The sequence below is a fragment of the Cynara cardunculus genome (genome assembly GCF_001531365.2).
Source record: "Cynara cardunculus var. scolymus isolate 2C chromosome LG 8, CcrdV1, whole genome shotgun sequence".
In the NCBI taxonomy this organism is placed as follows: domain Eukaryota; kingdom Viridiplantae; phylum Streptophyta; class Magnoliopsida; order Asterales; family Asteraceae; genus Cynara; species Cynara cardunculus.
In genome coordinates this window covers 18,784,661-18,807,896 of record NC_037535.1, presented here as the reverse complement: position 1 = coordinate 18,807,896, position 23,236 = coordinate 18,784,661, and the positions used below count along the sequence as shown (strand labels likewise).

The 23,236-nt window shown below is 36.1% G+C and overlaps 2 protein-coding genes across 3 annotated transcripts; both read left to right on the top strand.

Moving 5' to 3' along the window:
• The first annotated feature begins 266 nt into the window (after positions 1-266).
• On the top strand, positions 267-4,907 carry LOC112516264 (probable WRKY transcription factor 19). Its single transcript, XM_025123280.1, has 3 exons — positions 267-299; positions 391-641; positions 3,744-4,907. Exons 1-3 carry the CDS (start codon positions 267-269, stop codon positions 4,852-4,854), a joined length of 1,395 nt encoding a protein of 464 aa, XP_024979048.1. The 3' UTR covers positions 4,855-4,907.
• Positions 4,908-7,273: 2,366 nt separating this feature from the next.
• On the top strand, positions 7,274-19,094 carry LOC112516938 (peptidyl-prolyl cis-trans isomerase CYP59). 2 transcript variants are annotated; one of them, XM_025124196.1, is made up of 15 exons: positions 7,274-7,334; positions 9,124-9,264; positions 10,992-11,096; positions 12,792-12,909; positions 13,209-13,259; positions 13,515-13,606; positions 13,722-13,821; positions 14,416-14,538; positions 14,713-14,790; positions 14,915-14,961; positions 15,065-15,120; positions 15,486-15,526; positions 17,472-17,577; positions 17,664-17,805; positions 18,439-19,094. In XM_025124196.1, the coding sequence occupies exons 2-15, from the start codon at positions 9,167-9,169 to the stop codon at positions 18,977-18,979; spliced, it is 1,698 nt and encodes a 565-aa protein (XP_024979964.1). In that variant the 5' UTR covers positions 7,274-7,334; positions 9,124-9,166; the 3' UTR covers positions 18,980-19,094. The 2 variants fall into 2 exon arrangements, with proteins under 2 accessions (XP_024979964.1, XP_024979966.1); XM_025124198.1 differs by lacking the exons at positions 7,274-7,334; positions 9,124-9,264 and having other exon boundaries at positions 10,636-11,096; positions 12,778-12,909.
• The last annotated feature ends 4,142 nt before the right edge of the window (positions 19,095-23,236 follow it).

Sequence of the window (23,236 nt, the reverse complement as noted above, 5' to 3'; positions counted from 1 at the left end):
TGGACTATTGCACCCATCACCCTGCCCACATCCTACCAACCACCATGTCACTATTGTCGTCGTCACAGTTATCACCCTGCCCCACCACCCCGACCCCGCCTCCACCACTCATTTCCCACCCCTGCTCCATGGGTAGAGGTTGTTGAGGGGGGGGGGGGTAGAGTGGGGCAGTGGATGGCAGAGTGGTAGCTGTAACAACTACTGTGGTAGGATGATAGTTAACGGTGGGTTGGAGAAGGGTAAGGTGGGGCGGAGGTGGGTGCCCGATGGAGCTGGGTAGGGTGGTAGTTGTGACGATGGTAGTGGTGGGATAGTGGTCCGATGACTGGGTATGAAAACAACAATAGTAGAATTGTGTTTAGTGGTAGGTTGGGGTAGGGTGGGGTGCAGGTGAGTGGCGGTTGTGAAGACGACAATAGTGGTGTAGGGGTGGGGGTTAGGTTAGGGACGGGGTGTAGCAGCGAGGCGAGGCGGTGGGGATGGGATGTTAGCTGTGACGACGACAGTGGTGGTATAGTGGTCGGGTGGCTGGGAGTGGGTGGGTATGACGACGACAGTGGTGGCATGGTGGTTAGTAGTAGGTTGGGATGGGTGAGTGGCAGTTGTAACATCCACAATAATGGTGTGGCGGTGGGGCTTAGGTTACGAACCTGACAATAACGGTAGTAGCATGGTCATAGTAAGGATGTGCAGTGAGTGACCGGGGGGAGGTGGGTGTGATAACAACAATAGTGGCATGGTGGTTAGTGGTTGGATAGGTGGGTGGTGGCGACAATAGTGGTGGGGGGTTAGGGGTGGGGCATGACAAACAATAGTAGCATGGTCGTAGTGGATAGTGATAAAATTCAATTCATTCCATTATGCCAAAGAATGATGAATCCATCTATTTGTGGAATTCAATGAAATTTAAATGATTCTATCCATTTCAAGAAATGAACAAAAAAAGATTGAAATTTGATCAAAATAATTTGTCATTTCAATTCTTTCGAATTCTACGAACCAAACGATCCTTAAACTTTAGTTACAGAATCACACAAATTAATAATAGATATACAAACATATAATATATTTACCAAACAAATAAACAATTTCAATAGTAAAATTCCAAGAGAAGGTTTCTATCAAATTAGGTATTTTTCAAGCTATAAATTATTATATACACATTTTAAAATATATATTTCGAAATAAAACTTGAATTAAAAAATTACGTCATCTTTATACAATCTGTTGTTTATTTAAGTCAAGTTTTATTTTATAATTTTTTATGATGACAATATATTAATATTAAATACAAAAAAATGTTAAATAAATAATAAATATAATAATTTTATTTTAATGTGAAAGGCCCATGGAGGGAGGCAAGAGGTTGTTGCGTAGCCGAGTAGCCGCATACCGTGCGTGAAGGAGCGCATGGGAGGAGCCAAGTGGCCACATCATCCATTCATCTACTCCACTGGATCACCCACCATGCCACCATCAATTAACTAAAAGACCATTTTACCCCTTCACAGGATGTTTTTAATGCTTCATACAATAAGCAACGTCGTTGTCATTAAAAAGCAAGCATAGTGATTCTTCTCCTTTCACCCTTTCTATTTCATCTTATTCTCGTTTTTTATTCTTGTCGAAAACCATATAAAAGAACTCAAATACAAATACTCATGACATCCGTAATAAACATTTTTAAGTGTTTGGATAACCAGTTTATACCGATGTCAAACTGATAATAAAAAGTTTTTAAAAAAGTTAAATCATTCTAACTTATAATAAGTTGATAAAGACTGTTATAAAAAAACATAAGTTATTTCAAATAAGCAATCCCAAACACCCTTTTAATCTCTCTCAAAATTAACAAAAAAAACGTAAAAATTCCTTGGAAAAAAAAACTTCAGACGATTTTACAGACTTTGATGCACCTTGAAAATTGCATCCAATCGACAAAAATCTTGAATACCATATAATGGTCCAAGATTTCCTTGGAGATATTTGTAAGTCATGGGCATTTTCGGTATTTTAGCCATGCATTGAGCCTAGTGTGTTATGCACCCAACCCTACAAGGAATCTGATCGAGAAATGGAAGTACTAATTTTGGCCCCCTAAGTATTTGAAAATGATCAATTTAGCCCTTTACTTTTGCATTTTCACATGATTTAAGCTCTTAACGTGTTTCCCTCCATATCATCGAAAAGTCCTGTTAAGATTACCATTTTTTTTTTATTAAAAGAGATTGCAAGTTGAAATTACATAATCCCTATTGCAATCGTCATAAATAATTTGGTTTTTTTTTTAACTTGAATTTATTATATTCTTTCTTTCTGTCTTTATTAACAGACATTATAGGTATTTAAATATCACATAAAAAACGGGCCTAATATATTAAAATGCAATGGAGTTTGTCTTAGGAGCCTTTACCCAAATACTTATCCAGTAAACGCTTATCCAAGTAAGAGTTATTACCATCACTTATCAAATAAAACTCTTTATCATTATCATCGCTCTTACAGGGTATGATTTTCGGCTCTTGCCATGTGCATCAGGTGAGAAAAGTTACATGATCAATACTTACCGGGTAAGTGTTTAGTAAACGACCCCTTAGTTTTTATTTAGTGTAATGATTAATTTGTTTTTTCGCTTCTATTTTGCACCCATTTTACCTAGTAACCAGTAGATCTTCTAACTATTAATGATATGTATGTAAAGTTGTCAATTCATACTGTAATTCTTGATTTACGTAGAAAAATGTCACATTAAAATCAACCAATGTCATGTAAGCTGAAAACATAATAGGCAAACAAATGCATACTTTTTCATGGTACTAAATGAATAGTATATTAAAGTATAGGGGTCACAAGGAAATATTTTCTGGAAAGATTCTTCCCATGGGCCTTGGGTACCTATTTATGACTCCACTTGTACGAACTTCATCTTCCCTGAAACTCATTTTCTTCAAATTTCTGCATCTTTTTCTTTGATGTTATTCGTTCGATTATGACTTCATCTTCTAAATAACTCGTCGGATTTTTTCCTTTTGAGGTATTCTTCAGCCTGTTCGTGTTTAAATGTAAATTCATGGCTTTTTTTTTCATTACTGATGATGAATTAAGAACGTGGTTCTTTTTATATGATTCGACTGTTAATTGTCGTAGGTTTTACTGATTAACGCATTTCATCTGTGTTTTGTTGATTCTTTTTTCTTGAAATTTGAAGTCTTGTCATTTGAATTTTTAGTGGGGATTGAAGTTTGAGATTGGTTTATCATTACCCAAATTTTGCAAACGGTCGCACCATATAATTAATATAGTATGACATACATCTAAAAATAATTATAAAAAATATGGTTTTTATAGTACTGATAGGGCTGTAAACGAACCGAACGTTCAGCGAACCGTTTGTGAACAGTTCGGCGGGAAGTTCGTTTATTTAATAAATGAACGAAAATGAACTATTTTTTTGTTCGTTTAGTTAAACGAACGAACATGAACAAGACTCTTGTTCATACCGTTCGTTTATGTTCGTTTATATTCGTTCGTTTATGTTCGTTTATATATTAAGTTTAATATATTATCTTTTATTTATTTACTTTGAATTCCAATAATATTTATTTATGTTCGTTTAGCCCGTTCGTTTACGTTTGTTTAGCATGTTTACGAACGAACATAAACGAACACGAACACACCTTATTTCTAAACGAACGAACACGAACACAAAGATTTTCGTTTGTTTACGTTTGTTTAACACAAAGTCGAGCTGCTTATTGCAAGGCTCATGGCGGTGGGAGGCGGTGTCATCATCTTGGGTGCATGAAAAGTGCTGACGGTCAGACGGAACATTGCATAGCACATGGTGGTGGGAGGCACTGCAGCTACCCCACAGGCTGCAGCAAAGCCGCTAGGGGCAAGTCGGGACTCTGCATTAAACATGGTGGTGGAAAGAGGTGTGTGGTGGAAGGATGTACCAGGAGTGCGGAAAGACAGGTAGGTTTGTGCATATCTCACGGTGGCGGTAGGCGGTGTAGGTTCGACGGGTGTGACAAGGGAGCTCAGGGGAGCACTACGTATTGTAAAGCTCACGGTGGCGGTAAACGTTGTGTGTTTGTCGGTTGTAGTAAAGGTGCTGAAGGTAGTACTCCACTTTGTAAAGCCCACGGCGGAGGAAGGCGGTGCCTGTATGAAGGTGGTGGGATTTGCCCGAAAAGCGTGCATGGGGGAACCAACTTTTGTGTGGCTCACGGTGGTGGAAAGAGATGTGATGTAGCAGGTTGTACCAAGAGCGCCCGTGGCCGGACAAATTGCTGTGTGAAACACGGCGGAGGGAAACGGTGCAAATTTGATAAATGCACCAAGAGCGCCCAAGGGAGCACCGATTTCTGCAAGGCTCACGGCGGCGGGAAGCGATGCATTTGGGGCGGAGAAGGTAAATGTAAGAAGTTTGCTAGAGGAAGGGGTGGTTTATGTGCAGCACATGGTAATATGGTTCAAGAAAGTGAAGGAAACAAGAAGGGTGTTCTTGGAATCGGATCGCAACTCTTCCATGGGGTCGTTTTGGGTCCGGTTTCTGCTTCACTAGACAATTACTCGTTGTCGGGTGCTAGTGTCGTCTCGAATTCCGGCAATTGGCTACAGAATCCGGTGAGAAATCGGCAACTGATTCCACCTCAGGTACTGGTCCCTTTTTCAATGAAGTCATCGACATTTTCATCAGTTACCGGGGAACGAAGCTCCGACCAGAAAGAAGGTAGCAATGGTGGTTTGAAGGGGTCGGAGGTGGTGGTTCCAGAGGGGCGAGTCCACAACGGCGGTCTGCTGTTGTTGATGGGGGGAAACCTGAGGGATGCTGTTATTGATGGGATCTAACTGAAGTGTTCAGATTTCCATTGTAGCCTCTTTTTGATTTTATGATGATTAGTTGTTTGTGTATCAAAAAAAATATGGGGTGTTTGGGATCGGTGAAATAACTTATGATTTTCTATAAAAACACTTTGTCAACTTATTATAAGTTAATAAATTGTTTTTATAAACAATCCCAAACACATGTGAGAAACGCAATCCAAAATGTAAAAATGGCCAAATAAGTCGTCCAACTTTGAAATTTGTATAATTTATATCGAAATTCCATGTAAAATAATTGTTTTTTCTTCTGGTTCAATTTTAAAGAGGTGTTTAGTTAGAAGTATTAGACAGTAATTAATAGGAATGAAAATAAAAGAAACCGTTTGATTTTAAATAATATAATGAACTCATTCCCTAGAAGCCCAAATTTTGATTCCAGGTTAAATGAGGAGGGGAGGGGGGGGGGATGAAAATTCATTCTCTGTCATTTTCATTCATCTGATCGAACCAAACACCCCCTAAATTTGCAAACTATTACATGAAAGTCATGTTTAGCCATCTAAATAACATGGAGTTGTCTTCACAAGTTCAAGTGCAACTTCAGTTCTCGAACTAAGTTACTTGAACAATAATGATACCAAAGACTATGGGCCGTTTGGTATAATTGATTGGATACTGTCGGATTTCGTGGTTAAAGGACTAACATAAATGAAGAGGCTGAATTCCATTCATTAGCAACTGTACTGGATGTTATAGTTTGGTTTTTAAAGTTCGATCATAAAGTCAAAGTGAGGCTATTCAAAATGAGCACCACTGTCTATAAGCGATTCCCTTACTAATATAAGAGAACAATAAAACCTATTCAAAGTTGATATGTCCAATATTCTACACTAGTAATCGATCGCTAATGGTAGCAAAGTGAGGGGCCGTTTACTAAGGGTGCGTTTGGTACGCAGACTGGGTGGGACGGGACGGGACAAAAATAAATAGTGCCATGTTTGGCATGCCATGGGACAAAAATAAGGTTGGACAACATTGGACAAAAATGAGTTTTCATGGGACTATTTTTGAGTTTTTTTGTTCCACCAAAAAAGGTGGAACAACATGGGACTAAACCTTCAGATTACAATTTTACCTTTATTAAATCACATCAGGTACAAAACCTAATTATAAACTCCATCGCCTCCTATCTTTCTTCATCTTGCAGCTTGATTATGGCCTCCATCTTCCATGAACTCCAAATCGATTCCACACTCCGATTTCCACGAGCTCAAACTTGATTCCAGATTCGGGTAAAATTTCTTCTCTATCTTCCATGATTGTCGATTTCTCCATAATTTCCTACACCAAATCGATTTCACGAACTCGATTCCACGAACTCCCGCTTCCACCAAATCGATTTCTTCATACTTTCCATGGTTGTCAATTTCACGAACTCCAGCTTCCACCAAATCGATTTCACGAACTCCAGCTCCCACCAAATCGATTTCTCCATACTTTCCATGGTTGTCGATTTCACGAACTCCAGCTTCCACCAAATCGATTTCACGAACTCGATTCCACGAACTCGAAATCAGTTTTCGAATCGATTGGTGATGTTCATGTGAGATTTTAGCATTTGCATATTATGATGGTGATGTTCATGTGAGATTTTAGCATTTTGCATTTGCATATTATGATGGTGATGTTCATGTGAGATTTTAGCATTTTGCATTTGCATATTAGTGTTTTGTTCATGTGAGTAGAAAAGCACCATTGCTGTAGATTTTAGCATTTGCATATTATGATGGTGATGTTCATGTGAGATTTTATTGGCATCARCTTTATTATTTGATCAATAATAACATTAAACAACATTTAGGGGCAATCTGGTCATTTTAATAGTTTTGTCCCGTCCTGTCCAGCTTACCAAACGCATGACAGACAATTAGTCCAGTCTTGTTCTAGTCGTACCAAACGTAGGACAGACAATTAGCCTTGTCCTGTCCCGTCCTGTCCCGTCCCATCCGGTCTGCGTACCAAACGCTACCTAACCACTTACCCGAGTAAACGCTTACTAAGTAACATTACCTTACCGGATGAATATGGTAAGGACCAAGAATCTTACCTGATAACTGATAAGAGTGAGACAAGGACCAAAAGTCTTACCTGGTAAGTGAGGGCGACGACTCTTACCACGGTAAGTACTTACCGGGTAAATTGTTGTATACGATGTCGTTTTGGTTGACTAAAATATTTTCCGGTAAATAAATAATAATGTTAAATTTTACCGATAAGTATTTGATAAACAACCCCGAAATTTCTTTTTCTTTTATCTTTAAAATAACGCACAAAAGAGCATCACCAACAAATTTTAAAAAATTGGGCCCATTTTTAGAAGATTTGGGCTGATTTTGCCCCGTCTGTGAACCTTCAATCCAACTTCCTTTCTCCCCGACTCTCCCTTGTCGCAATTCATCGCTTCTTCTCGTTAGGCTTCACCTTCAACTTCTCGATTGCTTATGGTAAGTTTTTTCTATCTTTCCGAGCTTCAATCTGTGCTGTTGCCCTTCAATTAGATTGCAAATTTTGAAACCCTAATGCCCAAATGACAAGAACAAGGGAGACGATGATTATACTGATTTGTGCTTGTTTACTAATTTCATGATGCCCATATATTATCTGTTTAGTTAGTGTACTGTTCGAGTTTCATCTTCTTTTATTTATTCATCAAGCCTGGAGATTTATGCAGAGATCAAGAGAATTGATAGTACTTTGCATGTTGTTTAATTTTTACGTGCACTTGAAAATCTGACCCGAATCTTTATGACTTCCTTAACATTTATGCACATCAAGTTAGAGTTGTTCAGGGAAGTGAAAACGTCAAGAACTTGAAAGGCAATGAAAACATTGTATATGATCTTAAAAGAAATTGATCAAGTTAGAATAGTTAAGAAATGCTCTGCACCCTTACTATCCTTGGGTCAGATATGACTCCACTTTCTGTAAAATTTCCAATATTCTGTCATTTGCCTTGACAAGAGAACCATTGAACACTCTCTTCCGTCTTAAAAGAGTATAAGAGTTTGTGGATGCATGCCACTTTTTCTGAAAGAAAACAGGAGAATATGTGCAGCTACAAACAAAACACAAGGACTTAAATTATACTTGAACCATTGCCAAAGAACACAAATTATCATTGGTGACAGACACTGGATATGTAAGATGAAAAGTAGGTTTGATTGGCGGAACATGGATGCTTTTATTGGTTTCATAGCTGCATTCCCCAATGTTTCACTTTGATGAGATCGGGCTAGTGGATAAAATCTCTGTTAGTTTTATTAAAACTGGGAAAACTTGGTGCAGGGAAAGCATCAACAGAATGTTACTTAACTGAAATTATCAAGTGTTACCGTGTTAGTCCATTAATCATATAAAAAAGGAAGGAAAATCAGTATTTGAAGCACATGTACATGTACTACTTTGCTATGTAAATGTTCACTTTATCATGGTATTTTGCTGATAAGCTGTTCTGGCTTCTTGATAACAAAATTATCATGCTTAGATTTCTTCACCCTTTGCTCTAGCTTCTTTTTCCTTCTATTTCCCAGTTCACATTGCTTTTCCTGTTATCCAATACAAGCTATCACACATAATTAAGAGGCTTCCGTTCCTTTTCAACCATGATGGTTGACCTATAAATCCATATAATAGGTTTTGCATGTGTCCCAGAACATTTACAATGAAGAAGAATAAGATTCAACTTTTTTAGTACATTGTGTGGCTTTAAATATGCCCCAGAACAGACCAAATTATACCTTACCAATTCGCCATACCTGTAGGTTTTACTTCCCAACCATAAATACATGAAATTTCAACTGTCAACATAGATATTTCTAGTATCGTGAATTTCTTCCTTGGTTCCTTAATCAATGATGCCACAAACAAATGACAACATGTACCCAATCTTTTCTTGTATCAGTAAGGGTTCTGTGATCTATTCACCTTTGTTTTTTTTAATAAAAACAATAACTCAATAAAAGAAGGTGATGGATTCTTTCAAAATAAGAAGTATTGTAGAGACACATCAAATGCTCTTTTTTTTCTAGCTTGGCAAGCATACGTTAGGTTCCAAGAAGAGATGAAAATGCCACTCCTTGTCAGATGGTTTGTGAGACTTTTTTTAAACTTGCACCAAAATTACATAAGAACTATATATCCCTTAACAATGTTGTAAGATACATGCATTATGTTTGCAGTTGATGTCAGGTTGCATGAGTTGTTACTTTGTTAACAAGGAGTATTTGCATACAGATCTTTGCCTGCTTACCAAGAAAATCAAATTTAAGGAGGGGAAATGTCAGTTCTGATCGTCACAAGTTTGGGCGACATCGTTCTTGATTTGTATACAGATCGTTGCCCTCTGACCTGCAAGAATTTCTTGAAACTCTGCAAGTAAAACCCTTATTCTTGTTTTAACTTTATTATTGTTGCTTTTTTTTCTCTCGCTTTTCTTGTCCAATATTACTTGATTCCACTATTTTTTGTCTTACCAATGGTTTCCTTTATTCATTTCTTGCCACAAGTTGCACAAAGGATCTTGTGTGGCTGAAAGTAAATTCAAAATATACTTGACAGGTTATATTTACACCCAAGATTGCTCCTCTAAATTGTGCATATATGAATCTTGTACATATATAGAAATACCATATACACAGAAGACAGAACTAGAACTTAACGCTATGTTCTCGAAACCTTATTTACGAAAGAAAGGAAGGAAGGGAGGGAAAGGGGAGGAAAATAAAACGAACTCGTGTTCTTAAAATCTTTTAGGAGAGAAAGGAAAGGAATCGGAAGGAAAATAAATGATAAGTTTCCTACCAAAACCTTCCTCCCAAATGTGGGAAGGAATGAAAGAAAGATAACCCTTAAAAATGTCAGTAAAATTACATATATACCCATCAATTACTAACTGTTGGACAAAACAAAGGGTTTTTGTATGTAAAAATGACATCTTTACTTTCATTTCTACCCTGTTCAAGAACATGAAAAATTATTCTCTTTTCTTCCCTTTCCTTCCCTTTCAAGAACACAAATAAAAATTTCCTTTCCTTTCCTTCAGTTCCTTTCTTCTCTTTTTCTCCCAAATTTGAGAACACAGCTTAAGAAACTGGGTTATGTTTTCTGCTTACACTACCATTTGTTGGTTTCTTCTGTTTTTCATAGCCAATTGGATGTAAAATTAAGTGCATCTTTAGACTACTTCATGACTCACCCAATGATGGCCCTTAACATGTATATTATGTGCATATAGTAGTTCATAACTGCCATTCTCTTCAAGTGCTTCTGCACAATGCTCACTTTTGACGGATAACCCAAGTTCTTCATGGCTTCTCACAAACACCATATTCTAGTTTGTGTCTCTGATGAGGAGGATAGAAAGTGGGTGGCTGTCAAGGGGTGAGGAGGACATGGTATGAGCATCCGAGGTTAGCCATGGCGGCTTTAGGCATTTTTGAGGACACGACCTTTAATAGGGGTTAGACATAAACTCGGGTAGCAAATTAGGGGTGAGGATTGTAGTTAACATAAACAAGAGCTAGAGAGGTAGGAGGGGGGGGGGAGGGTTATTGAACTGGTTGTTAGGTTACCAGACCCTAAGTTAGATTAGGGTGTTTCTTTACCTTGGTTGTGTTTTCTAGTTTCTATTCTGTTTGTATGTTGTTGCTTACTTCTAACTCAGTTTTTATGTGTCAAGTTCTTTTTCAAGCCTTCTTTTGAGAAATTATTTCACACACTTTTCATAAATTGGTGTCTTCAAGGGAACACTCGCTCTACTACTTCGGGTAGAGCTTAGGTCTACTTACATCCCACCCCCAGACTCCACCTCTGGTGATGGGATATACTGCACTTGTTTGGTTCGGTTTGGTTTGCTATGCAGTAACATTAACAATCTTCCACTTGGAAGGTGCCCACATCAAGAAGTTATGCGTGATGGCAATAAAAACTAATTTATCATGATAAATGTGTTCAGCTGTATTAGGTGTTAAAGATGGATGGATCTATCTTTCTATTTATATGTATGCTAAAGAAAGGATTTTTAGTGAAGTAGCATAGCGAGAAGCCCCAAATCCAATAGAGATCAACCTGTGACTTAACGTCTTTGTCGTGGGTTGATGCAGGATTAAATATTACAATGGATGTCTATTTCACACGATTCAGAAAGATTTTACTGCACAGACAGGTGATCCTACTGGAACAGGTTCCGGCGGTGATTCTATCTACAAGTAAGAGAAGAAATCATATACACCTCTTATTTTGTTTTTCAAACTTATTGCTGGCACTGCCACCAAACATTTGGTATTTGGCAATGGGTGCGTGAGTGAATATTAAGAGACATTAAATTGGATTATTATTGAATAACTTAGAGGTCCAACGGGTGTAGTAGACGAGTAAATGCATATAGTAAATTACTTTATAATGGTTTTGCATGTTGGAAGGAAGGAAAATGAACTTACGGAAATCATAGTAGATTCAAAATGCAGTTGTATTGATGGTTAATATGTGTTGTGCTTATACGAGGTTCTTGAGCAGCGGAAAGTCAAAAAGGTTTAAAACTAAAACAATACTAGTTTCCATGTAATGTACAAATATAACTTGTATAAATGTGTAGAAATGGAAGTGAAAAAAAGTCATAACGAATCTGAGTCTATAACATAAGAGATGTGAAGAACTACTGCTACAAATATCAAAGGTTGATGACAAAGGAAGTACAAAGTTTGAAGGTATGGTCGTATGAGATGAACCTGCAGGTCCCTAGGCTCTAATATTTTTTTAGGTGGGTTGGGTGCATATATATTATAGATATTAAGGGGATTCATCAAGTAAAAAGAATTCATTTACATGAACAGTGATGTTGGTGGCAAGATAGACCTTAACACTCCTTGTCCTTTCACAAATTTAATTGAAAGTCGCATCAATCTATATAATTATGGTGAGATTGAATTTTGTGTTACATTTAAATTATCTTTATGTGAACAACATTAACTCAAAAGGATAAAATATATTTCCTGTAACTTCTGTAGTTATAAAATACAAGCTTTGTAAATTTGTAGTATAATTAAACTTGGGAAAAAAGAGTTAAGTTGTTAAACAAATAGGATGACAATTATATCTTTTTATAAACAATTTGATGTAACTCTTTTAAAACAAGGGTTAGTTATGTTTTTTACCACACATATGACTAGTGCTGTATTATCGAGCTTGCCGAAGTTCTGATATCCTGTGCTATGCTCAAGCTAAAGAAAATTAATTGCCTAGAATTTAAATTTGAGCTCAAAATCATTCATCCAAGCACGAGGCGATTGGATCACTAGTTTGCTTGAGTTCAATAAAGCTTGACCCAATTTATCGCGATTGTATCAGTGTATGTTTCGTAAAGCAAATGCCTTAGTCAATCTTCTCATCATTGCTTGACTCTGAGATGTATATACAATCCATATGCTATATGATTATACGAACATTCTAACACAATCATGCTAACACATGTATGTTTAAAATATAGATAAATGTTTGATGTGTGTACTTCTATAATTACATCACAATTGATAGTACACATCTATATCTGATATAAACATTCGTAAAGAAAAACTAATGATAATGACATACTAAAATCTGAATTTTTCAGCTTGTTCATGTTTATTTGTACTAATGAGGCTATGCTTGAATTCGACCTGTTTTGGCTCATGAAAAAGCTTGCGGGTAAATGTAAGATTGAGTGGGAATTTGGTCACCTTTCCCATGGTTAGCCTTTGAGATTGTGTTTAATAGACCGAATAGTCAAAGCTTGGAGTGGCTCAAATATAAGCCTTATAGAAGACAAAAAACTTATTGATGTTTTAGCTAATATTTGGAAACTATTTCATTAGTCAAACAATCACAATGCTTCTGCAAATTAGCATTTGATAGCCTCATCTTTTCAGATTCTTATATGGCGATCAAGCTCGCTTTTTTGGTGACGAGATTCGTTTGGATCTAAAGCATTCGAAGATGGGTACGGTTGCCATGGCTAGTGCAGGAGAGAATCTCAATGCATCTCAGGTACCTTCACCATCGTTTTTTGTACTTTTGGTGGAATAAAAGAACTTAGTCTATCAGTTTAACAATTAGTCCTATTCTGGTATTGTGAAGAAAACTTTAATTTTTTATAAAAATTAGTTCACGTTCATATGGTATGAAACTTGCTTCTAGGTTTTTTTTTAATAAGAATCTGGTAATGTTTTTCCTTCTAGCTTTAACATATTAATTCGATTTTGAATCTGAAAATATGATGTGAACTCTGGATTTTTTTTCACTCAACCAATCTGTATTCTCACTGTTACTTTTTTTTGTCTTTCCAGTTTTATATTACGCTACGTGATGATCTTGACTACCTAGACGGGAAGCACACTGTGAGTTTTGTGGTTTATGATATATCTTTAATTTTCTTGATTAATTGACTTCTCATGCATGTTTCTCTTAATTTAGCTGTGAACTATTGGTTGCTTTTTGCTACAGTCTGCTCCATTGTCTTTTTGATCCATAGTTACTTTGAATGAATGGTTTTCTATATTTTGGCATAGGAGGTTGTAATGATATACTTATAGGTTCCAATCTAATTTGAGATGGTAATCGTTTATGTTGCTATATATTATTAACTATTGTAGGTCTTCGGCGAGGTGGCTGAAGGACTTGAAACTCTCAGCAGGATAAATGAAGCTTATGTAGATGAGAAGAGCAGACCATATAAAAACATCCGGTTCATGACCTCTCTCCACCCTTTCATCTCATATGAAATATTCTCAGTGGACTTCACTCCTCATACGGGTATTTCGTACGTCTACTAACTTGCAAAACTAATGTTTTTCTTACAGCATAAAGCACACTTATATATTAGATGATCCTTTTGAGGATCCTGCACAGCTAACTGAGCTAGTTCCAGATGCTTCCCCCGAAGGAAAACCAAAGAATGAGGTAACAATGGACATACTCATTTTGGGTCTTGTACTAAGAAGCTATATCCCTTTTGAAGTATGCTGATATGGCATTACTATGAGCTAGCCAAAAGAGGTTGCTCCAATTTGTCTAATTTGCATGAACCACAGAGCAATTTGCAAGTTTGCATCAGATTATGGTCATTTTAGTTTCTAAAAAGAAGACCAGAACATTTATTGTATATAACCGAAAACAGATTTTTTGGTTGTTTTTGATCTAAAAGCTGGGAATTCTTTCAAGAGACACTAGCTCATGCATGCCAATTCTTCACCCAATTAAATATTATGATTATGATATCCTGTTAAAGGAAGAATAGGGATTTCACATGTTTTACGTGGGGGACTCCGAGCAGTCGGCACCTCGTAGGACCTCGACCCTCCTACTCGGGTAAAAAGCAAATCATTTGAATATTTTTGAAACTGTTATGCATATAGTTTCTGTTGTCATTTCGTGCCGCTGTGTGGAGAGTGTTCATAATGACCTGATTGCTCATTAAAAACTACTGATGCCTTTCTTTTAACCGTAAAAGGTTGTAAGTTTGATATGTTTTTGGGTTGACATGTTCACTCTTAGGTTGATGATGAGGTGCGCCTTGAAGATGATTGGGTGCCCATGGATGAGCAGTTAGGTGCAGGGGAACTTGAAGAGGTTATTCGTGCGAAGGAAGCACATTCCAGAGCAGTCGTGCTTGAAAGTGTATGCATACGTGACTTCAATGGTTATTGCTAATATACTTGTTGGTGAAGGAAATGTGACTTTTTCTTTCTAAATTGAAATGAGAAATAGCCCGTTTAATTTGGGATGGAGGTTGTAATTTTCATGTTTATTGGCTTGCTAAGACATTCGTACTTGATTTCTTTTGCATTCCAGATAGGGGACATTCCGGACGCTGAGATAAAGCCTCCTGATAACGTGCTCTTTGTATGCAAACTAAATCCAGTTACTGAAGTAAGTTGTTACGTTTATTATTTAGTGTAATAAGGCTATACTTGATAGGGCTATGCTTTCTTTATTGATTCTCTATCTATTATCGTCTTCTTTTGGTAATCCCCCTCCTTTCTGTTGACCGTAGGATGAGGATCTGCATACAATCTTTTCACGGTTTGGAACTGTTTCGTCGTAAGTTACTAAATGCCTGGAACCTATTTCATTTGAATAGTTCCATCTTCGATTGGTAGTTGCTATTGGAAGAATAACTCGTATAATCTATGAACTTTGGCAGAGCTGAAATAATACGTGACTACAAAACTGGAGACAGCCTGTGCTATGCCTTTATAGGTGAGTCTTTATGCTTTGGTTTATAATCTATATTTTATGTCTCTTGTATATTGCGTCAATGATTTTCGTTTGGACAATGATGATCGAAATAATTTATTGCAAAACCTAAGCTCTAATACCATGTCAAATTGCCAACTCATGTTATTAGTTTAAGCTTGCAGAAACTATAATCCGGTTAGATTCAACAATAAGATTAGAAGTTAAAGCAAAGATTTTAAATCAACATGGTTGATTCTAGCAGCGATTTTCACCATCGGTGTTTAAAGAACATGTGTACTTGTGTCCTAATTGATCTCTAAATTTGTTATGTGTTTGTGTGATCAATGCTATCATGGTGTAACCTGATATTCTCAATTTTATACCAGAGTTTGATGACAAAGAATCTTGTGAGCAAGCATACTTCAAGGTACACATGCAATTTCCTATTTCATGTTTGCATCCTCTCTTTTGATTGCATGTCTTGTGTCTAATAAGGAAGTTTCTATTGTGGTGACAAATGAAAGGTGATTTACATGTCTGGTTTTTGTTACGACTTCACTATACTGGCCATGTGTGTAGTTTTACTTGTAATGCATTGCAAAGGCATGTACTTAGAAAAAGGTCGGACTATGGTTGCTGTAATGTTTAGGCTTAAAAGGTGTGTCATTGTCGAAGGAAGACAATATATAAATCACATGAGACTGCCTTGAACAAATAATGGAATTCATATGGCCATATCATTTCACTTGAGACATCTGCAATGCCATGATATTCTCACTCTACATTGGCGTGAGACCACAGTTTGTTTATTGCTTGTTGAAAAGATATAACCACGCACAACAAATGGTAACTGGTGGTGTGAACTATCAAATGAAAAGATATAACTGCACACAACAAAACGTTAACTGGTGGTTGTGGAGTTCCAGGGTTTTACTGACCTCCCAACATGTTGATTGATAACCTGATTTCTTGCTATGTACCTCCTCTGCGAAGGCTCTCATTCTGCTGTTTTCTTGATCTGTATATAAGATACCTTTCTTTAGAGCATCTTGGAGATCATGCAAGATATGGGAAGCAACATCCCAATGGTCAGTACATGGAGTCGCACTTAAATAACTCGACTACAGAAACTGATCATACAAGTCTGTTCTGGTCATTGTAATATAATTCAGTTTTCATACTAGTCTTCTGTACTTATTGGGATCTGATAGAGGTTTTTCCTTTTATGCCATCAACATGCAATTTCGAATCATAGGCCAATCCACACGTTTACACTCATGCAACCCATACAGGGATTGATCAACATAATTTCTTTTGCAAGCAAGTATATATTCTTGAGATGAATACACTTCACGTTGAGAAGGTATTCTGACAAGAAAGCATTTTTAGGTCAGCTATGCCACTAGTACAGTAGTACTAGATCTTCTTGTGACAATTTCACACACAACTAGAACAACCTTCCTCCTAGATTTACCAGATTGACCAAAAGCCTGTGTGAATCATCCATACCAGACTCTAGGAGAATGTTGACATCATATGATGCTCTCTGAAGGCAACGTACTTTTGAAACTTCATTATTTTCTACGAAGATCAGGTAGCTAGTGCCTCCTCCATAAGGGTGGGTTTGGTATGTGAACCGGACTGGATGGGGGAAAGTCACATAGGATTGTGAAAGGAATGTGGAATGTTTTAGGGTTTTAATTGACATGGGTAGTTTAGTAATTTACCGATCTTCTTGTCTTTCGTTGTTCCACCTATTTTGGTGGGACAAAAAGTTCATTTTTGTCCTACTCGGGTCCTCTTCTGTTCCAGTTTAATCTCTTGCCAAACGTGGAACAAGATTTAGTACTGTCCTATCATAAGTACCAAACAAGGGAACAATTTAGCGCTTGTGTAATCTAAATTCAAATACAACTACCATTAGCCTTCATAATTTTGTCGCAAGCCTTTTCACGTTGTGTTCTTTTTACGAGTTATTTATATGGAGAATAAATGCTTTGGAGCATGTTTGGGTCTGAGACGTGTGTTTAGCATAAGTTTAGTGAGATTAAGCATAAATCAAGCTTTACCAATATCTCTTGGTAAACTTTTGCACCCCAAATGCCGATAAACATTTTCCTGTAAGACATTTGACACCAAACAGAGCTGTCGCTGACTGAAAACAAGATAGTGGAATGTCGTTTGTTAAACCACTGAACTACTGCCATGAGTTAGGCTGCATGAGTGCATTTTATTCTATAAAACTGCTATTGTATAAGAAGTGTAGCACGATTGCCATTGTTTAGCTTCTCTACTAGCACTAGGTTCTTGTAATGAATATTTTCGTCTGGTGATTACATCTCTAATTTCTTCCCTACAATCTTTCATGGCAGATGGATAATGCTTTAATTGATGATCGGAGGATACATGTGGATTTCAGTCAAAGTGTATCGAAATTATGGAACCAATACAGGCGTAAAGGCAATCAAGCTGGAAAAGGTAAAGATGGTTGGTAGCACTTTTAGTTGTTGTATTTAGCTATCTTGTTGCTCTCTTTCAATGAATTCGTTATTGTTTTTTTGTAGGTGGTAAAGGTTGCTTCAAATGCGGTTCTCTTGATCATATCGCAAAGGACTGTACCGGGAGCCCTGATGCCGCCAAGCAACCTCCAAAATACACCTTGAAGGATGATGGTTTCTCAAGAAAAGGGGGAGATGATGGCTCAAGGTTGGTTAATCTGGATATATTGTGCAGATGCAAAGTCCATACTTTCTCTAACAAACCTAACAAATCCCGCTTGAAAGCAGGCACTACAACAAAATTGGCTTTATAGGACACCAAATATTTCTAAATGTCCTAATAGACGGCTTTATGAGACTTAAGTTTATAGGACCAAACAATTGTGCATCATATGTAAAGGTGTTATAGTAAGTTGATAGAAAGCTTTTAGGCGTCCTAACAAGCTCTTTAGGACACTTTTGAAATAAAAGTGTCCTGTTAACTGTTTTAGGACACTTTTTTAGAAATGTCTTTTGAATAAATTTTATTACAAGACACTTGTTTTTATAAGACATTTATTCAAATAATGTCATATAAAAAGATAATAAGATGCTTTTATGTCAAAAGTGTCTTATCAACTTTACTATTAACACTTTTACTTAGGATGCACAATTATTCGGTCCTACAAACTTTAAGTCCTATAAAGCAGCCTAGGAGGACATTTAGACATATTTGGCGTTCTATAAGGTTGATTTTGTTATAGCGAGGGTTACGAGGTGTGAGATGCAAAGTCTTGGTCTTTACCTCTGAAAGCTAGAGTGGTCGTCTCCATGATGCTCTCTAACAAAATGCATTTTATAGGTATGACATGGTATTTGACGAGGACACTCGTGTGAGTCCAGAAAGAAAGAAGCCACCAAGACATCGTGAGGTGGATCCTCATCAGGAACAACGAAAACTGAGTCATCGAGTCACGGATGAAACAAAGCAAGATGATTACAGACATAAAGACTTGGCGGATGGACAAAGTGACAGACGAAAAGAGCATAGACGAGATGATAGGCACCACACATCGGGGGGAAGAAAAGATTACAAGAGAGATGAGTTGGAATATAGAACAAGTAGGAATGATGATAGACACAGAGGCCGTAGCAATGACAGGAGACAAGATGGTAGAGATGAGTCGTACAGTAGGAAACGACATCATGAAGATGAGAATGATGGGAGAAAAGTTAGTGATAAGGATGGTCGACGAGATGGCAGAGACAGAGATGAGTCGTATCGTAGAAAAATACGTGCAGATGACGTTGGGCATACGAGGAGTAAAGGGGAAGATCGAGACCGAGATCGTGTAAAAAGCAGCGCAAGATACGATGAAAGGGATCGCCATCGAAGAGAGTAATGGTTATCCTGATTTTGAGGTGCAAGGTTGTTTTTGTTGCTCATTGTGGATTATGTCTTGTTTTGTTTTGAGATAGGAAGGAAAGTACAAGACTTCAACTGAGTGACATTTAGGGGTTGTTTGTTTATCTCTCAATAGTTTCATTAAGAGACATCTCTTTTGAAAAAAAAAAAAGTCTGCCTCTTAATGGTTATAAAACCCTCTGAATGATTTTGTATCATGGGCCTCTTTTTAACCATTAAGAGCCATAATTTCATTGTAAACAATTACCAAACAATTATATTTCATTTTGCATTATATTATGAGAGTCTCTTAATCATTCTGATCACTTAATGTTTCTATACAAAACCATTCAACAACTCTCAAACAGCCCCTTCCTGGTAGTTGTGTTTAGGAATGCATGAACAAATGTATGAAATTAGTCATTTAATATAGAGTAAATTACACTTTTGGTCCCTGTGGTTGCCACCACTAGTATATTCGTCCCTTTTTTTAAACTAATTAGAGTTTTGATCATTATGGTTGTCATTTGTTTCGCTTTTGTCCCTGAGATAAAGTTCTGTTAATAGGTCTGTTAACTCAAGGATATTTTCGTCTTTTTTGGTATTTTTACATTTTTCAGTTGAAAAATAAGCAAAAATATTACTATATTATTATAAATATACACACATACGAAAGACTCGTTTATGATAACCCCCGCCCCCCGTTCTCATCCCTTCCACCGTCCTCGAAACACCGAGAAGTAGCGGTAACCATCCTTGGATTTCATCTTGGCATAGTTTTTTCTTTAAGCATCTTATGCAACAGATCTGGATTTTGAGAGGTTTCCTTCAAGCAATTGTAAGCAACATATGGGTTTGTGATCGAAGGGGAACGATTGGTTCTTGTGGCCATAACCATGATCGATGACATGGCTCAAGATCCAACCACTCCACCCTTTCTCCGATTAAAACCCATACACGAAATTTGTGTGGCTGGAGAATTGGTGCAGTGGCATCTCGACTCTTCGTTGCCACATCTTCAAGACTCGGGACTTAAGGGTGATTGCGGTCCAATTTCGGTGGTTTAACCCCCCAAACCACAAACCAAACCGTAATGACGATCTTAAAATTTCTCAAACCAAACGGTTTGGTAGCAAATAACCAAACCGGTCAAGCCGGACCATAAAAAGGTGGTTTGGTCTAACCTATTTAGACGGTTTTGTCTATTATGGGTTTTAAACAAAAAAAAACATAAAATCTATCTCCATGTTGAAATTTCCATCAACATAATATTATTAAAAAAATATTATACCGAATTATAAAAAAAAATCTATCTTTAAAATTAAAAAAATATTGAGAAAATTGAAAAAAAAAAGTTAAACAAGTGCACCGATAATAGTTGGAATTTCGCACAAACATTTAGCAAGTCGAAAGACGATTATAAATTTTAGATTTTAATTTTTGACGAATTTTGGAATTTTGGAATTTTGCCGATGTAGGGGGACAAGGACAATCGAATAGTGAAAACTAAAAACTTAATGTCTTGGACCATCTTTTTCTAATTCGATCATAATAGTTTAGCATAGAAAATGGAAACAAAATATGATTGATTCATGTGTATTTTGACGGTCGGTTCGGTTCAAACCGCTGAAAAGAACATTCAAATCGTAGATCAGACCAGATCGAGCAGTTTGGCTATTTTTCAGACTGGATCAAACCGCCAGACCGCTTAAACCGTAAAAAGCGGTCCGGTTGTACTTGGTTCGACAAGTTTGAACGGTATTAACGGTTTTTTGAACACCATGAAAAATGATTATCCAAATATATTTACCAAATATGATATCTTGGTTTTCATTATTTTCTCTTTTGATATGTAAATAAATACAAGGGGCCGTTTACACCAAATGCTTACTTGGGTAAGCGCTTATCAAGTCACATTATCTTACCGGAAGAATATGGTAAAGACCAAGAATCTTACCCGGTAAGAGCAAAAGAAAGGACCAAGAGTCTTATTCGGTAAGTGATGGCGAGAACTCTTACCATGGTTAGTGCTTACCGGGTAAATTATTACATACAATATCGTTTTGGTGGACTCAAATCTTACCCGGTATTTTGGAAGATTTAGAGGTTACTCCTTTTTGCTAGTAAATAAACATTGGGTTATCGGGGCAATTTGGTACGAACTCTTGGAGCCGGATACTAGTCATTGACCACATGATGTAATTTCTAGCAAATGGGTATAACTATAATCATCGAGGGCCTGAACTATAAATCATGGTTGGTTGAACTCATTAGATATTGATTTTTTAGTAAGAACTGTATAACATGAAATCGTAGTCTGCTTTTGTGTTCTGCACTACCCATGTAAATCAGGTCTCCCCCGTGATCGTAAGATATGTTTTTGGACGTTATGGCCCTCATTTGCAATATATGAACTTAGGTTTTAAATCGAACTTATAAACTTTTACCGTATTGGTTATATTGCATTATGTATAACTGTTTGGACCCAAATATACTCAAAAACACGAGTTTTTTCCCCCTCAAATTTCCCTCTTTCTTCTTTCCTTCGTTACAAAAGTTTCGAGAACACAGTATAAAAAACCAAGAAAAATATAAATAACTGAAGATAAAAAAAAATAGATAAATATTTATCATATATAAATATTATATATTAAAAAAAAAGTCGCTATCAAATCATTGATAGAAACCTCTTGATAAGTAGGCACAATTTGCCACGTTTTTTATACACCCGACAACACGATATTTTTCCAAAAATGGATAAGAGTCCGAGTGAGATTCCGTTGTCAATAATAACGGTATATTATTCGTTCTTATCTTGAAATTTTTAAAGCTATACAACCTCTCAAGTCTTTCATATATTAAAAATCAAATTATTTTTATATTATATTTTATACTCTTATAATTAGTTATTTAATTTACTTTATGTCCTTACTTTTTGATTTTTCATTTTATACTATAATCATAGTAACATAAAGTAATCATATATGAACTAAAATGCATTAAAAGATACGTTTTACTTTTTTTTTACGGATTATGTCATTATAATCGTTTTGTCAATATCTTCAAAATGAGTTTAATATTGAATATTTTTGAATTTAATCATATTATTAAATAAAATAAATACATAACGAATTAATTTTAGAACTTAAATTTTATACTTTATAGTTATTTATTTAATTTGTTTTAAATCTCTTATTTTTTTTTCATTTTTCATTTTACACCATAATTATATTAACAAAAATAATCATATATGAACTAAAATGCATCAAAAAACTTTTTTTTTATAAAATATATCATTATAATCGTCTCGTCAATAACTTCAAGATGAGCACAATATTGACTACTTTTGGGTTTAATCATACTATTAAATATCATGAATACATACAAATTAATTTGTTTTATATCCCTTACATTTTTATTTTTCATTTTACACATTTATCATATTAAAATATATAATTATAGATTAACTAAAATACATTAAAAATGCATTTTTTTTGTTACAAATTATATCATTATAATCATCTCGTCAATACTTTCAAAGTAAGCTTATTATTGAATATTTTTGGACTTAATAATATATGAAATATCATAAAAACATATGAATCTATATGATATTATAAAAAGGCCTTACACGTTTATATATTAACAAAGACCCGAGCATAACTTTAACAATCTAAATAAATGTACAAATTATATCTCTATAAGTATTCGTTTAACGTTGCGATTGAGACATATGGTCTAGAGGCCACCAAACCAAACCATCCCAGTATATCCCACTCGGGGGTGGGATCTGGTATGGAGTCGGGCTAAAACCCTTGGCTTTCGAAAAAGTGTGTGAGAAAAAAAAAAGATTGAACTGGGTCACAAACAGTATTCTCAGTACTGCATTACGAGACCTTCATGTATATAGTTTTCTTTAAAATCTGGTTCACAAGTAGGCCTATGGAGTGTGAAACGGAAATCATAAAGATGCATGGTGTTGCCTCCTTTATATTTTTGGATGATTTTGATTGTTTAACTTTTATTGTCATACAAAACAGTGCACAAATTTTGAGCATGCAGGAGTTCATGATTATTATTTTGTATCTTATTAAAATTAAATCAAATAAACAAACCCAATATATTTAATTTGTATGCTGACCTTTCCTCTGTCTCTTGATTTTTGAAATGGTTAGACCAGTGGATCTTATTGTAGGAGTTGAATATTGAAAATGCTCTACCTAAATGTTGCACACACACACACACACACACACAC

Bases quoted from the DNA above. Each gene is read 5' to 3' on its own strand.
- LOC112516264 (XM_025123280.1), top strand. From the start codon at position 267: ATGGAGCTGGGTAGGGTGGTAGTTGTGACGATG. The intron at 300-390 runs GTAGTGGTGGGA...GGTGGGGTGCAG, and splicing joins GGGTGGTAGTTGTGACGATG to GTGAGTGGCGGTTGTGAAGA. The intron at 642-3,743 runs GTTACGAACCTG...TTTAACACAAAG, and splicing joins GGTGTGGCGGTGGGGCTTAG to TCGAGCTGCTTATTGCAAGG.
- LOC112516938 (XM_025124196.1), top strand. From the start codon at position 9,167: ATGTCAGTTCTGATCGTCACAAGTTTGGGCGACATCGTTCTTGATTTG. The intron at 12,910-13,208 runs GTACCTTCACCA...TTGTCTTTCCAG, and splicing joins AGAATCTCAATGCATCTCAG to TTTTATATTACGCTACGTGA. The intron at 13,607-13,721 runs GTTCATGACCTC...TTTTTCTTACAG, and splicing joins AGACCATATAAAAACATCCG to CATAAAGCACACTTATATAT.